At 37.4% G+C, this 25,578-nt stretch overlaps 1 protein-coding gene across 2 annotated transcripts in view; it reads left to right on the forward strand.

Annotated features, from left to right (window-relative positions):
• The window catches only part of LOC116727153 (testican-2), a 42,826-nt gene that overhangs the window by 5,077 nt on the left and 12,171 nt on the right, over positions 1 to 25,578 (forward strand). The window contains exons 2-3 of one of the 2 annotated variants that reach the window (XM_032574367.1): positions 15,283 to 15,291; positions 18,090 to 18,135. In XM_032574367.1, the coding sequence (XP_032430258.1) occupies positions 15,283 to 15,291; positions 18,090 to 18,135 (55 nt within the window). The remainder of the gene's footprint in view (positions 1 to 15,282; positions 15,292 to 18,089; positions 18,136 to 25,578) is intronic. The other variant, XM_032574368.1, reaches the window with a different exon arrangement.

The following is a 25,578-nucleotide window of genomic DNA, read 5'->3' on the forward strand; positions in this document are numbered from 1 at the left end:
GGAGGAGGTAATTAAGCCATTTCATTCCAGTGTTTTGTACCTGTGGCACAACTAAAAACTACAGGACACCGGCCCTTGAGGACTGGAGTTTGACACCTCGATCAGAGCTGATAAACTGATTCCATTAAAACATTTTGTAACATTGAATTGCTTTTCGAGCTTGTCTCCATTCCCCTATCAACTGTTATTTCTTCTGGATCAGCAAAGACCTGGCATGGTTTTTGAGTCCTAAAGTTAATACTAGACGAAACAGATGGTTATTTTTTTCAACAGACCAGTTCCAGTTCTTTTCCAAGGCTTGCTGTGGAGCAATTTCTGAACTCTGTAGTTGAGCCTTTCTTAAGCTACTGAAGAATTCCTACCAACATCAAATTAAATTATTAAATTATCTTATTTCTATTCCATTCAAATTATGGAATGCCAGTATCTAAAGTTTAGTCACGTTGTTTTGTCTCATTTTGTTAAGTGTGTTTCAATCTTAATTTGCATATATTTGCACATGGCTTACTGCTTAGTCAGTCAATTATTTCATAATGAAGACTGTAGGGATTTTGAACTTTTGCAACAGTTAGACAGCATTGATAACCTCAATTATATAGGTTGCCTGCCTGTGTCCAATGGGATAATTTTATTTACTTTTGCCCTTGTTGCATTTTAAGGTCGAGAACAATTTGGCTTTGGGTTTTCATTGGTGCCTCCATCTCCAGATTAATGAAATCCTAAGGTTGTCCAATTTTATTATATTTTTTAGAAAATAAATATACTGTGAAATATACAGTACAGACCAAAAGTTTGGACACACCTTCTAATTCAATGGGTTTTCTTTATTTTCATGACTATTTATAAGGCAAGAAATCCCACTTATTAACCTGACAGGGCACACCTATGAAGTGAAAACCATTTCAGGTGACTACCTCTTGAAGCTCATCAAGAAAATGCAGAGTGTGTGCAAAGCAGTAATCACAGCAAAAGGTTGCTACTTTGAAGAAACTAGAATATAAGGGGTATTTTCAGTTGTTTTACACTTTTTTGTTTAGTGCATATTTCCACATGTGTTATTCATAGTTTTGATGCCTTCAGTGTGAATCTACAATGTCAATAGTCATGAAAATAAAGGAAACTCATTGAATTAAAAGGTGTGTCCAAACTTTTGGTCTGTACTGTAAATCAAGCATTAATGTTGTTTTTTAATTAAAAAAGGCTTGATTCACTAACTGATATTTAAACTTCTTAGGAAACAGAAATTACTCGTTATTATATTCATTAATGCATTCCAGTGAAAAGCCGCTTCAAAGCTAAAGTGTTGTGCCAAACATTATTCCACTGAATTCTCTCATGTCCTGTGAAAGTCACTAATTAACTTCCAATTAAACTCCCATAACCAACCTGCTTCATATACATTATTTATGGCACGCTCCTATAAATGAGACAACATCAGTGGCTTGTTCACTGACCCTTCAACAGGTCGCTCCTGATTGAAGTCTTGATAAATGGAGGACCAGGGAAGGCTCTATTTTTCAGCAAATAAGATGCTGCTGCATCTTGACAGTGAGCTCATTCAGCTCAAAGAGCCGCTGTCAGTAGAGGGTTTTCAGCTCCTGTAATCATCCTCCACCATTTATTAGCTTCCCGCAGGATTTATGCTTCAGTGCTAATGGCCACTGTAATTACAGATATGAAAAGTTAGAGCACGGAGGATGTATGCGATTATGTGAATATTATGAGGCCTCTTTCCAGTTTTGATAGAGTGCCACATCGCTGGGTGGAAATTATGTTTGGGAAAAAACCGTGACACTTAAATAAGCGGATAGTTATCTGAAAATCGACCCGTCAAATTTTCAGTTTTCACAAGCAAAAGAGAGGGAGAGGAACGGAGATGCTGTTGTCTTTCCACCACAAGTGTGGGTGGCTCTTAATTGAGTGTAAACAATGCTTTGTGTTGCTCCTGTAGAGAAGTTCCCCCCTCCAGATACTAATTTATGTCTCTCAAAATAAAAAAATAAATTAAAAAAACTTGTAAAAGTATTCATACTCCTTAAACTTTTCCAATTGCTGTCACATAACATTTCAATTTATGTATTCATCCAATTATCATAAAACTATTTGTTGTAATAGGAAAAAATGTTTGTAGATTAATATGTTTCCTAATTGAGCCTAGCCGTGCTGACATTAGTGTGGAAGCACACAAATCAGCAGCAGAAGTATCAGCAGCAGCAGTGATGGCCTGAGTTCCATCTTTTTCAGCTGTTAACTTCGATGTGAGTTTCTGAAAATGTCGGGCTGAATAATTAGCTGTTCCAAGGCTCTTCTTCTGGCTCCATTGTTCATGCATTATTTATAGTGGCATCTGCCTGAGTTGTCTCTGTACTCATGAAGCTCCCCTCTATGCCTTGCTGCAGGCAGAGTGATAAATACTGCCTCTCCGTGAATCTGTCTTCGCTTATAGCTGGCATGACGGCACACCCAAGATTCGATAGATGATCCAGAATTTTGACAAACAAACAGAACTGTTTTATTGCTTTTTCACGAGCTGGTGATGAAACAGTGGATTATTTTCCAGCCTTATTCAGGAACTTTGCAGGACTTTCTGAGGGGCAGTCAGCTGAATGCTTAGCATTGGGAATCACAGCACAGAGCTGAAAATAAAGTTTCAAAAAAATTGAAACAATGACATTTACTCTTTTCACATTTTGTTCTTATTTGTCTCTTAACTCAGTAAAACAAAATAATTACTGGAAGTAATTCTAAATGCAATATATATATATATATATATATATATATATATATAACAATAGAATCGCTCAAATACAGCAAATGAGAGCAAAATTTGTGCAAATGGAGAAACTAGGAATAAAAAATATAAATTAAGCACCACCCAGTTGTACTTGGCTAATCGCTCTGTCCCCAGGCACACTACATTTCATTCATCCACTCTCAGTCAGCTTGATCAGTTGAGCAAGTTTCTTCTCGATAAAGATGTTTATTAGTTTTCATACATCATCAAAGGTTGCTAACAGACAAAAGAATCATCCATCATACAAGAGGAAGCAAAGAAATCTAGTTAATAAAGCAATATTGGCTGCATAGGATGGACATGTAATCTGAAATAATATTCTTTGACATAATACATAATTTTAGAGCCATTAATATGACCCCAATGCATCATAAGAATGAGGTAAAATGAAACATACAGATTTGCATAAAAGGTCTCACAGTTTATCCTCAGGTGAACGTGGATGATTGTTATTAAAGGTCAGTGCAGTCCTCCGGTAGGCTGTTCCCTGTATTTCAGGAGTTTTTATTATTAGCTTTCTGATTTGAAGGTGCCCTGCACATATCTATGTTCTGATGAATTCCCCTTGGGTGAATGTAATTTAGAGCAGCACAGTTGTACCTCCTTGGAAAAAGGAGATTTGTAGGAATTGTGGTCTGTGTAACTGTTCTGTCTGGGTGCAGTCCACATGCGTATGACTTTAATGTAACGACACAGAGGAACATCACCTTTAGAACTTCTAAAAAAGCTGAATTTTGTTTGCGTAAGCATACAAAAATTATTATATCTACTGCATTCTGATGCAGATTCTCTGGTGTGACCTTAAACAGGCCTCATCTGTGCCTGATTTAAAACAAATCTTCAAAGAAGACTGGGCCATAATTCATCCACAGCTAACCATAAATCATTGCCAGTCTATGCAAATGCTTGATAGCAGTTGTTGCTGCCAGGGGAGGTACAGCCTGTAATAAGCTTTAGGAGGATTTAACTTCTTTACATAGAGACAGATTGACTTAGACTGCTTGTTTTTGTTAATAAATGAAATCATCATTTCAAACAGATTTTCTTATTTAATCAGATTATCTTTTTTTGTTTGTCAAATTTGTTTAATGATTTGAAAAGTGTTGATTATGTAAAACAGAATATATTTATATATATATCAGACTTTTATGACACTAGTATTGTCATGAAGTGCGGTGGTGAAGGTGGTGAGGCAGATGCTGTAGACCCAGGTTGAAGTGAAAGATGGTAATTTTAATAATAAGTCATGCTCCAAACAGTCCACAAAGTTCTGGCAGTACAACTGAGCAGAAGCCAGGGCTCACACCGGTAGCAACAGAAATATACTTGGCAAATAAACAGGCAGACAGAAATGACGCGACAAACGACGAGGACCCGACAAAACACAGAGCCACAGGTGAGACTAAATACACAGGAGGTAATTAGGGAACGAGAAACACCTGGGAGTAATCAAAGGGAGACAGGACAACACGGAGACTCAGAGACACAGGAAACTCAAAATAAACACACAGAAAAACACGGAACATGACAAGTATGGATATTTTAATACCTAAATACCAACATTGTAAATTTCAGCTTAATGATTCAGAACAAAAACGGCCAAAATAGGATCAGCAGCACAGTGCCTAGGAGTATGGATTTGTGGATGAATTGATGACTTTAGCCTGAGATCCAATTTAAAAAAAATATCTATATGGGATAGAATGCTGATATTGGTTTAAAGTGGTCCCACATCTACTTAAAATGTGTGGATTACTTCTAGGGAGGATTACCCAGCACAGAATAGATAACATGTCAGGCAAGGGAACACTAATAACTTCATAAGTGTCTTAGTCATATAATTACATCTCTGCAGAAGCAGAAATCTGGTGTCAAAACATTTAAACCACGTACAAACAATTAAACATCAAAAGCCATTTTCTCACAATGTGAGCGATTGTCACGGAAATATGTGGTCAGCTTAATTTGGCTTGCACTGTCCTGTCTGGCTGACAATATGCAGCTGCAGAAAGGCTCTTGGTGTGAAATGAAGCGCGTTTAGGATGGCAAAAAGCTGTGTCACAGTTGGACCCTGGAACAAGCATTACCAGCAGGAGTAAGCACTAACATTTAGCTGCTGAATCAAGCAATCAAGGCAGAGTAAAGGCAACAGTCATAACAAAATGCTGTTAATTGTCGACTGACTCTACCAAGATTGCTGTGTAATACAGTGAATATGACAAAGTTATTTGAAATCAAACTATAAATTATTCAGCTTTGCACTTTAGGTTGTTTGCTAGAAGTGTTTAATTACACCTACAGTACAATGCAAAAATGTCAAACCGTTAGATGAGCAGCATCTATAAGTGAAGTATTTCAAAAAGATGACAGAAATCCAATTAAGATAACAGACACAGGACCAGAGGGCTGAGCATTTTCTGTAGCGTATGCCAAGTTTTTAGCTTAGAGCTATTTAGAATTCATCTTGTTGGTGCTAAATACAATTTTCTGTCTGTCAGGCTGTGTTATCTTTAGTGTTTTTCATAGATTTCATAGAAGGAAATAGGAACAAATTGTGTCTTTACCACAGGCTGAAAGCAACAGTTTGTCTAAAGAGGCGATTTAAAATTGATTCTTTGTTCTGTTGCAGATGTAGGGATGCAGCCAAGATTCAATTTAATTTAGAAAAGGTACAGGAACGGAGTCAAAAATCTGCAAAGAAGCAGTTAAAGTGTAGATTAATAAAGAGAAGATCCTTCAGAGAGCCAAAAGAAATATTGCTCAACACTATTCTAATGGAAAGTGAAATATAAAGGCAGTTAGAGATGGCTTGCAACTTTTTGATGCTTTTGAGCAGTAAACTCTGGTACTTTGTGAAAATCTACCTGAAAATGTTTAATTTTAATTTGTTTAATAATAAAAAAAATAATTAATTTGTTTAATTAAAATGTAATTAACCAAAAGTTATTTTAGTTTTCAGAATTTAGAACAACATACATTGTCAAATTTTTACAAAGTTTATAGAAAGGCCAGGTTGGTGAGCCTTTCCATAAATATGGAAAATAAAGAAAGAGAGATAGCCCACTTAGAAATAAAAAGGACATAATTTGAATAAAAAGAGAGAAAAAAACATAAACTGCTCTTAAAGGCCTTGTACCATTGGAGCCCTTCTGTTTTAGAAGTACTTCCTCCCAGCAACAGTCTATAACCATCACTGCTCCCTACATTCTCAGTTGGTTTTAATATTTCTCTTGTTATTTGCACAGTTTTTCTCATTTCAAATAACATTTCTGCTATTTGCACATCTCTGTTGTTTGCACGGTTTTATCTTCACTTCTGGTAAATAGACTGCTGAGTTTTTAATGCACAGACGCATTTTGCACAATTGGATATTTTTTTTGACTAGTATGCTATTTTTAATAACAGCACAATACTTTATGTTATAATTTTTCCAAACTGTGCAATTCTTATTATTCTTAGTCCTGTTTTTTTTTTATTTTATTTTTTATCTTTGTGTGAATCTAGATTTTTCGATTGTCTGCCACTTTTTCCCACTGTGGAACAATAAAAGGATATTTCGTCTTGAAACATTGATAAGAACTTTTGAAACTGCTCTTTCTTAATATGTTTATGTTTAAAAATATTTCTACTTTGCTTTTGAAAGAGCCATAGTGAAGGGGCCAAACTGTTCTATTTTCAAATGATGGATTAGATGAGCGCTCTTTGAGATGTACAAAGCTTTGGATATTGTTTTCTAACCTATACAGAACAGCTGAATTTATACTGAGACCTTATTATGCAGAGATGGAGTTATTAACTAATTAAACTTCTGAAGGCAATTGGTTGCATGAGATTTTATTCATGGGTTTTAATGTATAGATGCTGAAGAAAATTGTTGGACACTTTCAAATCTTTTTTGAAAACCATGAGCCATTTTTCTTCCACTTAAAATTGCTTTGTCCAGAAATTGCTTTAAAGCTGTTCCAGTAAATACATTCACAATTTGTGCTCCTACAGCAATATGTTTTATCAGCTAGTTAGCATAAAATAAAGCAAAGATCTGTCCAGACAAAAGACACATGAAGATAAGAAGCCATATTTTTGTTCCCTCGACATATATGTGTCTCTGAAGCACAATGAAATTATGATCAGATGACTGCAGTGACCTTTCTTGTCATCAGTCACAAACAGAAAGGATAGATGCAGTTTTTACATCAGTAGGCAAACACTACAGCGATAGCTTTGCATTCTAAAAATTCTCTGCACAGAGAGAGTTAGTGAATGGGAGCGATTATCTCAGTGGAGATTATTAAACCTGGAAAACAGCCTGCAAACATAGCTGTTTATACATTAGCCAGGTGGATTTGTATTGAGTCTGCCGAGCAAGGTTGTCCTAAATATAATCATGTTTGCCTTGGGTGGTGTAGTATTTTTGATGTATGTCTTTTTGCTGTTGCCATTATTGCCATGAACTGTCAGGGGTGGAGCTGCACTAAGTGAACAGCTAATCTAAGCGGCGCAGCTATATGACTTGTTCTGCGTAAAAATAGATATAATAATATAAGGTGCTTGGGTTCAACCTGGCATTGATACATTCTTTGCTCTAGGCCACAAATCACTCACTGTTGAAACAGGATGACAGGTACCTTACAATTAGGCCAGGCAGCTACAAAAGCTGAGGACATGCTCTTGCCTGGGGAGAAACAGGCTCATTCACCATCTTCTGTGTGCTCACTCCGGACAAGAGGGGCTTGTCTGCCCCAAAGCTGCGTATGGAAGAACTGAGCCTCCTCTTTGTATTAACTGTGCAATGCAAGGAGGTGTCAAGGACACACATAGAAAGGACTCTGATCCTGTCAGCGTACAAGTATGTTAGGTGTTTGGAGGATGTATTTGTTTGTGTCTATGTCAGAGAAACTTGTAGTTTGCTGAGCTGACAGAGTAATGGATACAAACTGCAAAGGGAGATCAGAATGACCGTAATCATGCAAATCTTATGGCGAGGATACAGAGCAGAGCTAAAGTGTTAATAGTTTTTTTTCCCTCAGTTGAAATAACCCACAAGAATCTCATTTCTCCATGATAGAGCCTTTCCTGGAGCCATAATGTGGCATCTCAGTGTGCATCCGTGTTTTACTGTAATTTCCCCCTGCCGCTGCAGGAGATTAGCATTATCAGCAGCCACAACAACCCAATTTGTCCTCATTGCTATGGCAGGCGCGCAGAATTAAATGTAATCAGCCGGCTAGCATATTTAACTTAGATGGCCCTGTGAGGACCCTTATTGAGAACCCTGTGCCAATTCAAATGGTCCGCTTCTCATCAAAATGTTCTTTTAACTGAGCTGCTGATGTTCAAACTTCTGTCTGACAGTTTGAAAGGGGCTTCAGTGGACCTGTCAGTCAGCGGACATGTTTAAACAGCTTGCACATTTGTTCAAATAGGCCTCCTAACAACTAAACCCATGATTACAAGGATTGATAAATGGCTGTAGTGTTTCATAACATGCTTGTTGACAATACTAATGAGTGCAGTAATTACAACTGCACAGTTGCACCGTAGACACTCTTTTTACACATTTGTCATGACAAAATGCCAAACTTTTTCAGATGCAAATTTGCAGGATTGCTAGTATTTTTCAACCAAGTTTAAAAGATTAATACAAAAGTTCACGATGACTTTATAGGCAGATATTCTTTTATGTCAAAATAAGAAATTTAGCTTTATTCTCCAAGTTTGGGCTCCGGTACTTCTTTGCTCGCAATAAATGTAAATGTAAATAAAGATTTAAAATATAAATATATATAAAAAACAAAATATAACAAATACACAATTGTCTTGTAAATTTGTATATATAAAGTTTTTTTTGTTTGTTTTTTTTTTACAAAAGAAGAAGACAATATTCAGTTAGTGAAATATGGTATTGATCTGATAATTCTTAAGTGGTTTACACAAAGTAGTACCTATCGTGGATGGCTGGATGGATGGATATTTTAGACAATGTGATTGGTTTATATCTGTAGATATTTGATCCAGAGAAGTTAAATATATATATATATATATATATACAGTATATAAAAAATTTGAAATATTTCTACTTAATTGATCAGTAATTTTAACAATAAAATAAGTTACATTAAAACTCAAAGATATACTTAAAATATTCACATTATGCAGTAGCTTGTCTTAGTATAAGCAGTCATTTTTTGAATAGTGCTCACCGTATTCAATAAATCCTGTTGCATTCAGTGCACAGAAAGATGGCTTTGCTGGCTTTCAAAGGTTGCCAGATAGGTTTCGGAATACAGTGTTCAGTTTAAAATGTGAAACTTACAAAGTTTGTTTTTCTTCCTTCAGGCGAAAAAGTCTGTTTGTTCAAATTTATTGAAGCAGATTTTATTTTCCCAGCCTCTTGTCGCCACATTCAATATTGATTGAAAATCCTCTGAGTGAGGTCAGTGTGCCAAGACCAAACATGATTTAAGTTCATTCAACTGTTTGTGTATGCTGAGAACTTTTTTTGTGTGTGTTTGCAAATCAATACTGATGAGTCGAGTTTCTACAAAGCGAAAATAGCCCACTTGCCAGATTTTGTGTTAGAAGAAGAGTCTCCAAGAAGACTAACACTGTATGCAGAAGCACTGAGGTTCCGCACGTTAAAGACAGTTGAGCATAAGCTCTGAGGTCCCCGGGGCATCTGTGCAGAGCTCAACCTGGAGTCTCGCCTCCTCTCTTTCTGCCTCTTTGTTTTGCAAATGGATTGTGGGGGGAGGAAGCAATAAGATGCTGCAGAGACTCTGTTGTTCCAGGGTTCTGCTTTGCTCAGCAGTGTGATCCGACCGAATCCATTTATTTTTTTCTGTGCCGCTATATTCTCCAATTACTGCATCTCGCTGAGTATCCAGCGCCTCAATTTGGCTGTGAAGCCTGCAGCAGCAAAGTGAACTGGGCCGCCGTTTGATCACTTCATCTGTGATATGAGACCGCAGCTGAAGGACTCCTGAGAAGAGAACGTTATAATATTTTTTATTGTGACGCAACGTCTTGAAATCTGCTGTTATTAGCTGATGGAATCTCCTTTTATGAAGAAAGCATTGTTGTTTCCAGCCTTTTTTATGTAGCCTGGGCATGAAGCATCTTGTGCTTTCACCAGAATTTAGTTTACCTAGCTGCTTTTGTTTGCAGAAACTCAGCCAGCCTTAGTGTTTTCTGCATTTTAGCAAATGTTTTGGATGGATGCATGCTTTTGCAGCTGGCCACTTTGTTGCTCAACTAAAAAGATATGCCCTTCACTGTGCAGATATGACTGCTGATTGTGCTTGCACCGCACTGCATTGCAGGCAGGCATCTTACCTTGTGAAACAACATGTGTCCTTTGCCTGCAAACCCCCGAGCGGTCCAGCACAGATGATCAATTTTATCCAGTTCTGTGTTGCTCAGCAGCAACTTAATCCTATAATACTCGGGTATTTGTTGCAACTGAGGCTATGCCATATTTCTCTGTGGGTTTCTTCTGTCATCTTTGAAATGTGATGGGAAAATCTCTGACTTTATATCTGTGGTACACAGTTATCTTAAAAACAACGCAATTCAACCACAGAGCCAGTCTACCTCTGCTGCAGCAGAACTTTTACAACTGTCACATTATCTGTAGTGCAAAAGCTATGATGTGCGAGCACATCTAAAGTTGTTGCTGTGGTTTCTGTTTCTTCTATAAGTGAAAACACAATTGCTTTTTTCTAACTGTCTCTTGCAAAAGTATCATAATCAATGCAACCACAAACTTCCATATTTTACTCAAACTATGTGACTGACAAATACATAGTATCATATATCTGCAAAGTGACAGGAAAATATTCTTTTTTTAACACATAAAATTCTGAAGTGTTCATTTATATTCATCCCCTTTACTTTGATAACCATAAATACTGTAAAACCTACTGCCACAAGTCGTCTTTAGAAGTTTATATCAATATAAATAAAACTGTTCTGTGAAGGCTCAAAGGTTTGTTAAAGAAGTTTATTGAACAAATAACATCTTGAAGACCAAGAAACATGGTAGATACATCAGAGATAAAGTTGTGATGCAGCTAAAGCAGGTTGAGGTAAAAAAAAATCTTTAAACATTTCCCTAATAACTGTTTGTTACACAATATAATCAGCTTGACTACAAACCTACCCAGACTTAGCTGTCCAATTAAACTGACAGACTAGTCAAGATGAGCAGTTATCTGACTGTCACCAAACAAGCCATTTAAATTTCTATTTTCAAAAACATTCACAAACCACACATTATTTTTCCTACTTCACAATTTTGTACAACACTGAATACATTTTTTGGGTTGCAGTGTCACAGAATGTGAAAATGTAAATGGTTCAGATTAAAACAGTGAGCAGCGTCATTTCAAAAACTCTGCAATGCATTTACGATTGTTTGAATCTCTGGTTGGTCTGCGCCTTCTTCTGTTTGCCAAGTTCTCTGCGATTTTCCGAGACTGCAAGCCACAAACAGAACCAGATATTACCTCCACCACTCAGACCCCAGCATGCTGAATCACAGAGACATAATGACACGGTAAAGCAAAGATGCACTCCCACTGCTCCACGGCAACTACAGAAAGGATGGATTTAAGACAGCATCCGAACAGTGTGCCCTTTGCAGCAATTTAAAGTACGGGCTGGGAGTACGCAACTAATTCAGCTGCATTAATCAGGCAAAACACATTACCGGGCAAATCACGGCTGAGCGAAATGATGAGCTGACATTGTTCTGCCAGTCAAACAGTCTGATGCACATCAGTGATCCAATCGTACGACACAAACCAAGCACAGAGTGGAGCAATCAGTGGAGAAAAAGCCTCTGCTGGTTCTTTTCTTTCATTACAGACATGACCCAGAACACTGGTCTATCCATCAGCCTGTGTTTATCCAGTCACTGGCAGACTAAATGACTTCAAGAGGCTGGATAAATGACAACTAGTGGGGGGGATGCAAAATGTCCAGATCATCATTTAACCTCCATCTCATATCCGGCAGCTTAAGAGATGTTCTCACGGCAAATATTGACCTCAGAAAATCAATAAGGAATATTGCAGAGGATGAGGCAAGCTGTTATTGCACAGAGAGTGGGGGATTTCTTCTGAAAAGTTTCTCTACCTTTGTGTATGTGATTGAATTGGTTCATGGGACAGTTGCAAGAAATATACCAAGGAATCAGCATCATGATTTCAGACACTTCCAGCCTACATTCTCATCCAGGTTCCCATAGTTCCTGGTGCCAGTAATTTTGTTAGTTTGAAAAGAAAATGACCAGAAGATGAGGCCACGTGAAATTCTGGATAATTTTAGTTTTAATCTTTCAAATTGTTGGAACGGTTTTTGCTAATTCTGATGCTTTATTTAAAAAATTTATTGAGCCTCGCAAAAGCAAGTCGTAGCACTTTTGTTTAAAAGAATTACATGTTTATAAAGAAACATTAAATGTCTATCAAAGCTGTTTAGCTTTTCTTTTCTGCATTTCATGGAGTTCTGGAAGAATTATATCGCTCCAAAACATAACATTGTCTATTTTCCACTATGTCATTACTTTTCGTTTATTTTGAGCTTTGAAGTTTATATCTTTCTTCATTTTGCCTTTGAAAATATTGGCTTATATGTTCTGATGCTATTTTTTGATGCTTTTTGGCAATTTATGACAGATTCTCTTTGTTCAGTAGTTTATTATACTGTCAAATGGTCCAGAGCTAATCTCTGGGCTTGCAGAAACGTTCTGTCAGCTTAAACAACTTGTAAAATAGATGTCATTATTTTAGACATTATTATATGGCACCAAATCCAGTGTGTCACAGTGAGTAACTGGAGCACTGCGAGCCAAATCCCATTACAAACGGCATTGAACTTCATATCTTTCAATGAGACAGACATGCAGTTAAACGGTTTAGGAGCAGCCCTGCTGCAATCATGCTGAGCTGGAATCCAATGTGCACAAACATTTTTGATGTCACTGCTCGTGATTAGAATGTTTTTTTTTTTCTGTGCTGCAGCACTGGCTGAGGTTTGCGGCTGGCAGGTTGAGGGGTTTTTAGTGGTATTTATGTCTCCAGCAGACAAGGCCCTGGCAAGGTGAGCTAGACGTTAACTCAGAGGAGTGCAGTCAGGCTTGCGGCCAAACGTTGTCAGCCTAATGCCGGCAAGCAGTCCAGGAGGAGCAGTCGCAGCATCTGGATAGTCAAGCTCCATTAGGCTCCTGGCTCTGTTTTACACCGGCTTGCGTTACAGCCTTGTTGACAAATGGCAGGAGAGGTGGTGTGTGTGATATGAATCAGCTCAGGGGACCTCCAGCATGAATATCATTCCCCCTCCGTTGCTCCCTGATCTTTCCTCTCCCTCCTTAGCTGTTGTCGAGAAACTCTTGCAGCTGCCTTCCTGGGATTCATGGGGACAGCATTAACTCTCAACCTTGGTGAAGGACTAAACACAGCCTCTGTCCTTGCCATCACACTGCTGCTGACAAAAGAAAAGGACCTCTGCATTTAAACCCTTTCTTGGTCTTATGTCAGTCCAGGCAACTGCAAAATCCTTGCAGCTAATTAACTTAGTACATCTGAAGTAAGGGTTGAGCATCTTTGATGTAGTCTTATTTTCTGCCTTATTGCTGAAACATTCCATTATTGCTAGTGCTCTATAATGGTATGTTTATGGGAAATTTCAGTATTTGAGCTTTTAATATTAATTTCAATGTCAAGATGCACATCTGACAATGAAAGGTTGTTTTCTATGATGTTGTAGGTGCCACTGTTACAACAGCTTTTCTGTATAATATTTTGGCTTTTACCAATTATAAATAGATTATTTTCCAGGAAACTTTATGTCAGATTCAATGTAGAAAGCACATTTTAAGTCAACACAAAGAAAGTGAGGAAGACCATGTATGACTAAAGAAAAGAGTAGGGAGGCAAGGCAATAAAAATGGCAGGTAACTGTATGTATATATCTATAATATACAAATACATAATATGTGTATATTTTTTTATACCTTTTTGGTCGCTTCACTGCAACTGCTGTATTTATTGCAAGCTGATATATACAGTATATATTTTTTTAAAAAAGAATAAATTGCTCCCACATGCTTGAGTTGATGAATGTGTTTCCATTGTGTTTGTGAATGCAGAGCAGAAGTAAAACAGATAAAGCAGTGAAAAACAGCTAAAAAAACGGAGCAGACTGCACTGCTTCATCACTTCCCTCCTCAAAGTTACTACCAAATAAAAAAATGTTGGAAACCAAATGTCAAGTTTTGATTCAAAACAAACAAACAATCAAACAAAAAACCCTTCTGACTTGTTAAATTAGTAATACATTTCACAACTAGTTGTAAGTTTGGTCTCTGGGAAGCAGCAGCAGCAAACCTCAAAGTTTACGATAACTCCTTATGTAGAATCAGAATCAATGACATACCCACTCTCTTTATTTTATGGCTTGAGGCAAAGTTGCATTTGTTCTCTACTCTTATTCATGCCGATTACAGAGCCACACAATTCTAAATCCCAAGATTTTAACAGAGTGTAGCATAAAATTACGCTCTATGTGGACAATGTTGTTCTTTATTTGAATGATGCTGAGCTGACACTTTCAAAAGTGATCAGTTTCTTTTGCAAAGGGTAATTGTTAGAATACAAGTCACTTATTGAAAAACCAAAAGCTCTTACATATTATTCAGTCTGTCAGAGATTTAGTCAATCTGAATGAGATAGAAAAGGAATCGGTTATAACTTACACTTTCACCATGTATTAGTGCATATACTGTATGTCAAAGAACGTGCTATTTATAGGGTTGTTTAATGAAGCAAACCTTACAATGTTGTGTTTCTCTTAAACACACTGCTTTTCTGGAGGATAAAACATGCAGAGAGAGGCTGAGGTGGGTATTGATGTGTAATGCCCTTGGACTGAAGCCAGGGAGGTGAAATGGGATAAAAGGGAAACCGTCACTGATATGTTGACTCAAGGTTATCCTTTAAAGAAGCTGCATCTCTCTGTCGTCAGTTTTTTGTTTAGTTTGTTCTTGCTGCTACGATAGAAAAACATCCCAGCTTCCCATTGAATTTAAAGATTCCTATCCATTCATCCCTGTGTTCTCACAAAGCTTACAGTAGTTACACCTAAAACACAACTTCTGAGTTGGAAGAGAGAGACTGTTGCCTTCTGGGATGCAATCACAGACAGAATGGAGCCCACCCTGTCTTCAGGACTCCTACCAGCTAATAGAAGTGGCAGCTGATCATTTTTAGTTAATAGGTTCAAATAATCCCCTGTGAATGTCTTGTGCGATCCCTGGACACTACATGTATTTGCAATCAGTGTGTTATGGTCTGACAGCTTAACTCCTGCTATGGCCAAATGGCTCTCTACATGCTAAACAGTAGCAACAATAAATCTGATATAAATTTTAACACGATATATATTTTTTTCTTTCTCCATTCCCTCCATGCTGCTGGTTTCTACCACAGGAAGTTGAGGTTAGTCTCTCCTTGTCCTTTGTTTTGTGTTGTGTTGTTCAGTGCTTTGGAAAAGTATTAATATGCCCAGAACTTTTTCTCCTAACGCTAAAACAATAAATGTTAATGTATTTTTTTTTTCCAATATAAAGTGACAAACTACCACCAAAGGGAATAACTGAGAAGTGGAAAGAAAATGTTGACATGGTTTTTACATTTTTACAAATGTGTACAAAAAGCCGTCTTTACTTTAATGTCACTAAATAATATCCAAGATATTCAAGACAACAACCCTATGCAACCAAAGCTACAATAAACTGATTTAGGTAAAAGATAGAGTCCATAGAGTGGCATTGGCAAAGTCCAGACCAAAATGTAGCTGAGAATCTGTGCTTTAAAATTAATGTTCACAGATACTCTATGTCCCACCTGACTGAGGTTGAGCTGTTTTGTAAAGATGAATGAACAATTTTTTTTAATAAATAGATGTGCAAAGCTGGTAGAAACATATCCCAGCTGCTGTAATTGTTGAAAAAAAAAAAATAGGTTACATGAAGTACTCAAGCATTTCTACTGTATATACACACATCAGAGCTTCCAGATTTTCATAATTCATAAAAATCCTGCATCACTTTCCTTCATCTCCACAATTATGCATTGCTTTGTGTTGGTCTATAACACAAAATCCAATAAAGACCATTGATGTTCATGATTATACCACAACAAATTTTTAAAAAACAGTTCAAAGATAAATATGATTGCAGGGCACGGTATGTGTTTGTTCAGTCACGTCTCGCAGGCTGCCTGATGGGTGAGAGATAATTCTTTTTAAAGCACAAACACACACCCAAATCAATATAATACAGCATATATTTCTGCCGCAGTGGAGTGCAGCCTTTGACTCCAATTCAGCTGCAACACAAACACATTCAGAGTTAGGCGCATTAACATGCAAAACACAAACAGCTAAAAAACTTACAGCCAAAGTCAAACTCACAGATGCTTCACTAATGATGAAATAATACGAAACACAACTCATGAATAAGAATGTATTCTTTCTGAGATGAAAACTGTAATATCAGGGATGAAAAAAAAGAGGTAAAAACTCAAAGCGCATTCTTTTTATCTCTCACTCTGTTCACAGTATTTGGAGCTGCCTTTTGGGTGTTCTTGTTCAGCTTGACTTGAGAGCTCAGTCTCCGTATCCCCTCACCAGAATAAGTCTGAGCTAAAATGATCAGACCTGATCCTCGGGGTCCTTGCTAGGACTTGTGCCAAATAGTAAGCAGTTGATCCTCGCTGTCCTGACAGAAGGAGAAATGGGTCAGAGTGGATGAAAACGGGGGAAACAGAATTTATCATTCCAGCACAACGCCTTCAGGGACAACTTAAAAAAATGTGTTCGTTTGCAAATATTCCCTTAGCAAATATTCCCTGTTCACGGAGCAGGAGTGGTGATGTATTTAAAGTTCAGAGTCTGGCTTTGTGAAGATTACTTTAGTTTAGAAACTATGTCTGCATGATTCAAAATGTGTTTAGATCTTCCCTCTTTACTGGGGAATGTAAAACAAACCTCTTGCTAAAGATCCTCAAGATCCCTCATGTTTGCTCAGTTTTCCCAGAACTATAGAAGTGTAAATTATTTTTGATCTGAACTATTCTCTGATGTGTTGCCAAGTCAACGAGTCAAGGAGGGAAGCGCTTCAACATGTTAGTCAACACAATACATACTTGCAAAGGTGTGTAACAACTGAAGCTTTTCACGTTTGTTTTATTTGAGTCTTACTATATACTGTGATGTAGCAGAAAAATAGTAGGAAATGGCAAATGATTGTCCATTTTTTGCAAGTTTAATCTGTAAAGTGTGACATTTGTTCTCCTGAGTTAAAACATTATAGATTATCTTCTTTCCCATTGAAATCCAAGGCAGTTGTGCGATAGCGGGATGTAGTTTGGAAGGGAACAGCATGCTGTGTCTGTTAATTGCTGCTTGTTTGCATATAAGACCAGCTTTACCTACTCCGCTGCACACTAGGGTACGATTAGTTGTAGCTTCATGTCAAGTCGATATTAAAACACCAGGAGGAAATTCAGCTTAGAAAGTTTGCTAAGGTTTGTTGCTCCAGCTGCAGCTTCTGTTGTTGTATCATTACGGACAATAACAGGCAAGGTTTTATTAGTTTTCTTGTCTTGTGTCCATACCCCAGCCTTCCTCAAAGATGTATGGTTTTCAAGACTTCTTCAAATAGAAATCTGACAAGGATAGCAGGCATTTATGTTCAACTCCACCCCAAAGTCATTACTTTGTAAGAGCAAAATAGCACAAACCCACTTAGAAGAGCTGGAGATCTCAAGTTTCTCTACAAATTCTCAATTTAATTTAGGTCTGGACTTTGAATAGGCCATTCTAATGCCTGAATATGATATGATCCTTTGTAACTTCACCACAGTCATTTAGGGTCTACCATACTGTTGTAAGGTAAACCTTTGCAGTATGATACCATCATCCTTCGAGGTGAGGACTGCATATTTAAGGTGTTAGTTTTCAGCCACATACAGTGTTTTAAGCATCCATCCACGCTAATACCTTGAGAAAATCTATACATTCAGTAGGAAACATACAAACTCCCTTCTGCATAATAACTTCAGCAAATGAAGTCAGTTCTGAATGTTATTTATAGCATATGGCTCACTTCTTATATATTCTTTAATTATGTATGCTTATCTGGATTTTCATTATTGCATGAGTGAACTTCCCTGTTGTTTCTTTTCTGGCATAAATAATTAAATCGAATAATGCAAATATTTTTGTTTTACAGGACGACTACATCAGAAATGCAGAGGAGACCACCGGCTCTGATGAAAGTGAGTAGCAAAAATAAAAGTTCTTTTTTTAATAAAGAGCAAATAAGTCTAAGCTTTCATTTGAAGTGTTCTTTTACAGAGAATGTAAAAAGCATTTTACAATAATACACACTATTATCAAGACAATCATGTTATAAAAAAAGGAAAATATAACTTGCCATTATGCATAATTTCTAGGCAATAAAATGGCATGGCACCTATTATGAAAGCATTGACTTCTTTTAGTACTTGCTGAGGTCAGACAGCTGGATTGGAGCACTTGGCTATGGTGTCTGAGCTTTGTTGAGGGTGAGAACACAGCTGTGATTCAGAAAAGTAGAGGTTGTGCCTTCAGTTGGATCCATTAGTTAGAAAAAAGCCAGCTATAATTACTTTTGTTGCTGAGAGCTCAAGTCAGAACTCCCACCAGGCATCATTTTCATCCACAGGGGTCGGTTCCTTGCTGAGAAAAAGAAAATCTCACCTTTCGAAATTCAGCTGCGGAGGAGGAACAGAGAACATGTGAATGTGAGGTTTAGCTACCAGAAAAATATTGTTATTTACCTTGGGCATTTAGAAAATTTACTTATGGAGAAAATGCTTTCACAGATTTCCTACTTTCACAAATAATCCTTTAAAGACACTTAAGGACCTCCATATGCGGAAAAAAGTAATTATTCTCCAAGTGAATGACATTTCAATCACCTCCAAACCTCATTAACGTTCCCTTTTTTTCTGATACGTAAAAGAGATTTCAAATAATTAAATTGTTATTTAAAGGGCACCAATGCAACAAGTGGTTACATTTTTGGAAGTTTTCAGCAAATCTGAAGTTACTTAAGACATTTCTGAAAAACATCAGTATTGATGCGCAAGAATTTAATTGCAAAATACAAAATAGAAGTATTATGCAATATTAATAGATTTCAATGATGTTGCTAAAAGGAATATTTCAGACAAAATGTAATATAAAAAGTTGTTACACAGTCAATTCAATCTGGAGAGACTCAGACGGAAAAACAGCGATTAAAAAGGTTTATTGACATGCATGAATTTAAAGTTCTTTGGCGCTCGGGCCCCGGCTGAGGACATTGAGCTGTGAATTGCGATCAGCTCGGATGAGCATTCCCGATGTAGGTTAGGAATGTCATCCCCCGGGACCCGACACTGGTGGTGGGGGTCGGTGAAGGATGGGAGCCTGAAGAGTGGAGGTGGAGAAGGGGTGGAGGAGGGTTGAGCGCAGCTGGAAAGCGGAAGATGCCATGGATGGAGGTCCTTATCAACTGGGCCTTGGTCGGTGATTGGACGTGACGTGGCTTGGTCCAGCGTTGATAGGTCGGTGGTGATGAGCGGGACGCGCCGACTGGATGATGCAGGTGGGGCTAAAGAGTCTTCCAGTTTGAATTTGCGCCTAGGCTTCATATTAATCACCAAATAATAATAATAAAAAAACTTTTTGAAAAAAATCAAAAATCCCCGATGGGTGCATAGGGGTTAGATAAATCTGTGGACCTTTGATGTCAAATCAGCAGCTGCAGTGTGTTATGTAAAATGTTTTTAAACAGATTTCTGATCCACTACTACCCAGGAATATTCATGCTCTGCCAGGTCTAACGGGTCAGACTTTCCCAAGCAGAACATTGCCCTCAAGCATTGCCGTGTTTTTGCCAAAATGCCTGCCGCAACAGTTTGTAGTTTATGCTGTAGTACAGTAGGTCACACTGGAGACAAACCTTTATAAAGCAGACTTCACTGTCCATGTTTTGTTAAATATGTTCTGTGTTCCATTCTATTTCCTGCTTCCAACCTATCAATGTCAGAAATGACTCAAATAAATCAATAACTAAAATATTTTGCTTTAAATCTTTTTAGCTGTTTCACATGTTGTGATCACAGTCATTCAAATCTATATTTTCCTTCTGCTGGTCACTCTGGTTTGAACAGAATGTCTAAGCTGATCTCTAGAGGGTTTAATGAGGTTGAGATCAGAACTGCTGGCAGGTTAGCACATCCTCACCACTCCTTCCATTCTGGATGAAATCTCCAATAAGCTTTTGAAGGATTTCATCTCAATATTTCAATGTCACCATCACACTATCTGCACCATAAGCTAAAAAATGCATGATCAGTACATAAATATTCATAAATACCCAGAGTCATGTAAAATCTAATTGCTTCTTTACCATTTGTATCCCAAGATTTTTCACTAAGGAGGAATTCATTTGTTTTTCTGAACTGAAATTATGAGACTGAAACTTATTGCATCCATTAATATAGTTTGAAGAACCAGTTAAAGGAGCTATGGTTCTTTTAGAAATCAACAAAAGGTGATTTCTAAAAGAAGACATCACAAAGAGATGATCATGTTCAAATTCCATGTTATGCAGTCTGAAAAAAGACATCTCACACATGTATCTATGTTGCTGGTTTCAGCTGCAGTGTTTCCAGTTAGTAAGATGTTGGGTGGTTGCTTTGCTTATGCAACTGTTCAGTTTTACTCTCCATCCAGCTTTGGGCTCACTCTTTGAAAGGTCAGAATCATAAACTGTGTCATCAATCATTTCACCCCCCCCCCCCCCCCCCCTCCCCACACACACACACACCTTTATGTGTGCTGCTCACATTGCAGCTAATTAGCAGACCTTTTGCAGTAAGACTGCTGAATGGGGAGTGGTGGGGTCAGACTTAACACCCCACCCGCGCTGCCTTAAGCTGGAATTTTTCCCACTCATCTCTGAAAACAACAAGAGGAATAACTTGTGTAATCCTGTAAAAAAAAAAGCTTTGCTTGCTGGAGTGTGGGTGGCGTTCATTTGAATACGATTGATTTCATCCCCCATCATAGCTCCCTCTGGAACTAATTCTGCAGATCTAATTGATCAAAGACGTCTTCTTTGAAAATTTCCCAAGACAGGAAAGACTCCTGGAAGGTGTAGTAGCAGACCTGCAACAAAAGACACATCAGAAAATTTTAGCCTCTGACTGCCTTTCAAGTGAGCTGATTGAGACATCAGCTCAACAGATTGCATTTAAGGAAAGCTCTAAAAGCCTGATGCTTTGACTTAACAGAGGAGCTGCCATACTTAACCCTGATGTCTTTTGTGTGAACTAATTTTACTTCTTTTGCTTTCTGAATATTTTAATAAAAATGTTCTGCTCTAGTTTCTATAACTTTCACAAATCGGAGAACATATCTCATGAGCTGACAGTCTAATGGGCCTGTCTTCCTTAGACTTTAATATTTTAGAAGTACAATGAGTGACCAAACGTCTTTCCAAAGTAGGTTTTATTTTAGCCCACTGTGCTTTAGTAAATGGAAAACAAATGGATGTTCAGTGGGTCCACCGATGAGCCCAGCTGCCATGTTGATATTTGGGGATTCTGATGGGAAAACATGTCAGAAATATGAAATGCAAAAGCTGATGGATTTCTGTGGAAGCATGAGTATAATGAGAGAAACTGGATGCAGTGTTCAAGTGCGATTAAAAAGTATTGACTCCCTTGTAGATTTAATATCTTTTTTGTCACTTAAATGTTTCAGATCATCAAACACACTTTGAAATCAGTCATTTGTCAGGTCCTATCTATTTCAGTGAATTCTTGATTTTACTAGTTTAAAAGCCAGACCCAGGCCTAATTGCTACCAAAAGGGAACTTTGCTTTCAAAAACGTGTGGCCAAACAGTGGACCAGCTATGCAAGGATTCCTTAATAAAGCAGTTTGTGAGATTAGATCAAATCTGTCTGTCTTTGAGTTTCATTTTTTCATGTGGAATAACAATACATAAATTATGTTTATAGTATGAAGCTACACATTGCTATTGGAATCTATAATAATAATAATAAAAACCATAAAACTTTTTTCACACAAACAAACTGCAATATTGTGAGGAATTATGACAAAAACAGTGAAGTCAAAGTTCTTTCTGTTAGAAGAAAATGTTATGTTGCAATCAACTAAACAAAAATAATAATGGATTTAGGATTAACATGGGCAAAAAGTGTATTTTATACTTATTATTTATTATCACTTAAATAAAATTTTCTGCACAGTTAAAAACATAAATACCCTGCAGTGAAACTGCAAATTAAAAAATTAACCTCTTTAAAGCTTCTGACTGATGTTTTGCACCACCTAAAAGCACTAGGTAAAATTTTAAACACCATGATGCATCTAAAATATCTGCCTCTGTATTATATCATCTAGGTGCTGCATTCGACACACATGAGAGCATACCAATTGATACTAAAAGACGGAAAAGAAAAAGAGACAGCATTATTAAAGGCTGGTTCAAATATTTTGGGAAAGACTGGACATATTTTGTGTCATTGGGTAATTATAAACCAGAATAACCAGATATCACGTGTTGTTCTTCATGGTTTTATTATTTGGACAATTTTATTCTCTGCTTCCCCTAGTTCAGATTATGAAGTACTACAAAGTCTTTCACAACACATATTCTGATGATACACAAGTCTACGTATATGACTGTGTTACCACATGAGCCCGGTCCACTACAGTTAAAACTGAACATATTAGGATTTATGGTAGTTTTCTCATGAAGCTAAAAAATACATGTATCAATTTTTTTGTTTTTTGTCCTTCCTGTCCTTTTTGAAAATTCCATTTTTAAAGCTTGTGCTTTATGAATAATATCTGCCATGAATTCATAATGAGCTTTTGTATATAACAAAAAACCCCTTTTAATATTTTTATAGATTTGTTTTATTTGGCAGTATTTTATGTTGGAGAGGTTACTGGCAGCGCCTTAATTAACATGGTCCATGGGCCAAATTTGCTAATATGTGCAATGAAATCTGTTTATTGTTCCTCTGCTGGGACAAATCAAAGTGTATTGGTCACAAAATCTTTTATATGAAATGTTTTTTTTACTTCAAATTTTATGAGCTATGAGCACTGCTCGACTCTGAGCCCTGTTTGGCAGAGCCTTCATGGCACAATTTCTCTTTGGGGCTTAATAACGTTGTTCTGAAATAGTTTTTTTTTTAAAACCTCAGTAGGAAGTAGAGCTAACTTATATGGGTCTTCAATTTAATTTGGAGCAACATTGTAAAAAACATACTTATCCAATCTCACTCATTATTTTCTGTCTAGATCTTTTTTATGTTTTCATAGCAACAATTTAACTTTAAGAAGCAGTTGGGTAATTTAGCCGTTAGCTATTCGAAGAGGTGTAAGCATATTGCCAGAACACCAGGCCTTTCAAAGAAATTTAAAAAGCTGATACTAGAGACTGGGATTGGCTGTGCTGTTTCTCAGCACATCCAGTTTATCTAAACTGGATGCTTTAGATAAATTCCAGTTACACATAATAAATGTGGTATTAGCAGGCTCTTGCAGCAAATGGTGACATAGAGGTAAATCAGCTATTTGATCACTAATAAGAAAACTAGTGAGTCTTTGTAGCCTCTCGCATAATATTATCTGGCACTAGACAACTAGACAGATCTAGAGCAAATACCCGTTTCCTGTGTTGCTTCAGCTACTGATTCTTTAACTTGCACCTGTTTTTTTTCTTTCTGTTTAAGAAAAATGAACAAGATAGCAAAATGAAACAATGTTTTTTTCTTGAAATATCCCAGCTACAGAACCAAACACACTACAGTCTTCTCTTGGGAAAACTGAATATGTACACCGTATCATAATATCAGTACAAAGATAAATAACTCACCTTTGTCCAACATCATAAAGTAAAAAAAACACAGTTTTACATAAGATAGTTTATTAAATTAGTGGACCTGTGAAGTAGCCATAAGATTAGATAGAGAGATCAAATGTGTATGCTATGGAGAATGTAGATACTTAACTTTGAAATGTCCAAAAGATTGCCAACATTTTATAATCCAATGTTTTACATGAGAAATAGAACCAATGAATGAATGCCTTCAGCTTGCTGTTATTTGCTTAAATCACGTCTTTTGTTCAAAAGTTCCAGGCGAAATAAACAGCTGATACTCCTCAGTACTTCCCACAGTAACAACTTCCACACTGAAGCGTGTTGCCGTGTAACAGAATGGGCTTATATGAAAATAACTGATGATAGCATGCGCCCCCACAGTACTGTCATACTAACATGCTACGACCCTCACTGTATGTTTTTTTCTCTCCTAACATACATGTTTAATGTTAGAAGAACTCAGCAACAGTAAGTTTTCTGGAACTCGGCTAGAGTTGAGACCTCATTTCTCTGTATATTACACAAGGATTTCATCAGCTGCCATCCCCCAAAGCAATAAAAGTATTATTTTTACTATACTTAAAATCCGACTCTGGATTAAGTCTTGCATGATTTACAAAAAAAATCTCTAATTAAAGCTTTTAAAAAGGCTACTAGTGACCTAAATATAGCTTTTAAACATTTATTAAAGGAGGTCTGGAAGTATTAGTGAAAAAATTGATAACTGGAATGAAAAGAATTCTTTGAAGGGTTTTCAAAAATGACCACAGTTCCTTAAACAGTTCCCATTTGTTTAAAAGAGGATGAATCAAAAGCACTTTCTCTGAATGCATCTACATAATTTTGTCTTGAAGTTTGCTTAGAATTGATGCAATAATTATCACTGTTAAAATGCACCAGGTAGAGAAGCATGTATAAGAACAAGACGAACAAACGCTCATTGTTAAGCAGCGCACTATGAAAGGGTAATCATGCAAAAACACTATGAACAATTTATGTTTTCTTATTATCTCAAATAATGCGTGGGTTCTTTAGAAAGTCTTCAATTTCATTCTACCCTGCTCCTTAACGTGGTACCTAGACACCAGATCTGCAGAAATCTGGCTTTCCGCCACTTGTTTAATGTCCAAGTTGACTAAAACAGCTGCTTGAAGCTGACTCAGGATTTCACAGCTTAAATTTCTCTGAGCGACTGCCTCCCTGCCAGTCACTTTTAATTTGATCTAGAGCCTCTGAGTTTTCTGAGGCGACAAATGGACTGCGAAGGTGCGACATCCACTTTCCAGTGGCATTGACCGTTGGCTGAGGCAGGTGGAGGATGCTGTGCTATTTCCGTCTCGGTCTATCAGTGGAAAAGAGGCTGGCATTGAACCGCTTGACTCTCTGAAGAGATGGGGGGAAAGAAAGATGTAGAGAACAGAGGGTGGGGGTCTGTAGGGAAGAAAAAAGGGAATGCTTGAGACATAGATGGGAGTGTTTGTTTCTGTACGAGAGAGAGGAGGCAAGATGGGGAAAGACAGTGACGAGTTGACATGGGGGAAGTGAGATGTGGCAAGCCGAGAGGAGAAGATGCTCAATCAGTGCTGTCAGGTTTCCTTGCAGTCAGAGACAACTGCCTGAGACTGCAGGCATTGCTACAGATGATGTGCCGCCTCACTAATGACAACCGGGCGTCAATGTTTTTGGCAGTGCAGACAATTGGCTCATTTGTGAGCACTGCTGGAATTATTTTTCACCGCGCACCTCCTGATTTCCATTGCATTTGC

This window comes from Xiphophorus hellerii, chromosome 10 (genome assembly GCF_003331165.1).
Source record: "Xiphophorus hellerii strain 12219 chromosome 10, Xiphophorus_hellerii-4.1, whole genome shotgun sequence".
In the NCBI taxonomy this organism is placed as follows: domain Eukaryota; kingdom Metazoa; phylum Chordata; class Actinopteri; order Cyprinodontiformes; family Poeciliidae; genus Xiphophorus; species Xiphophorus hellerii.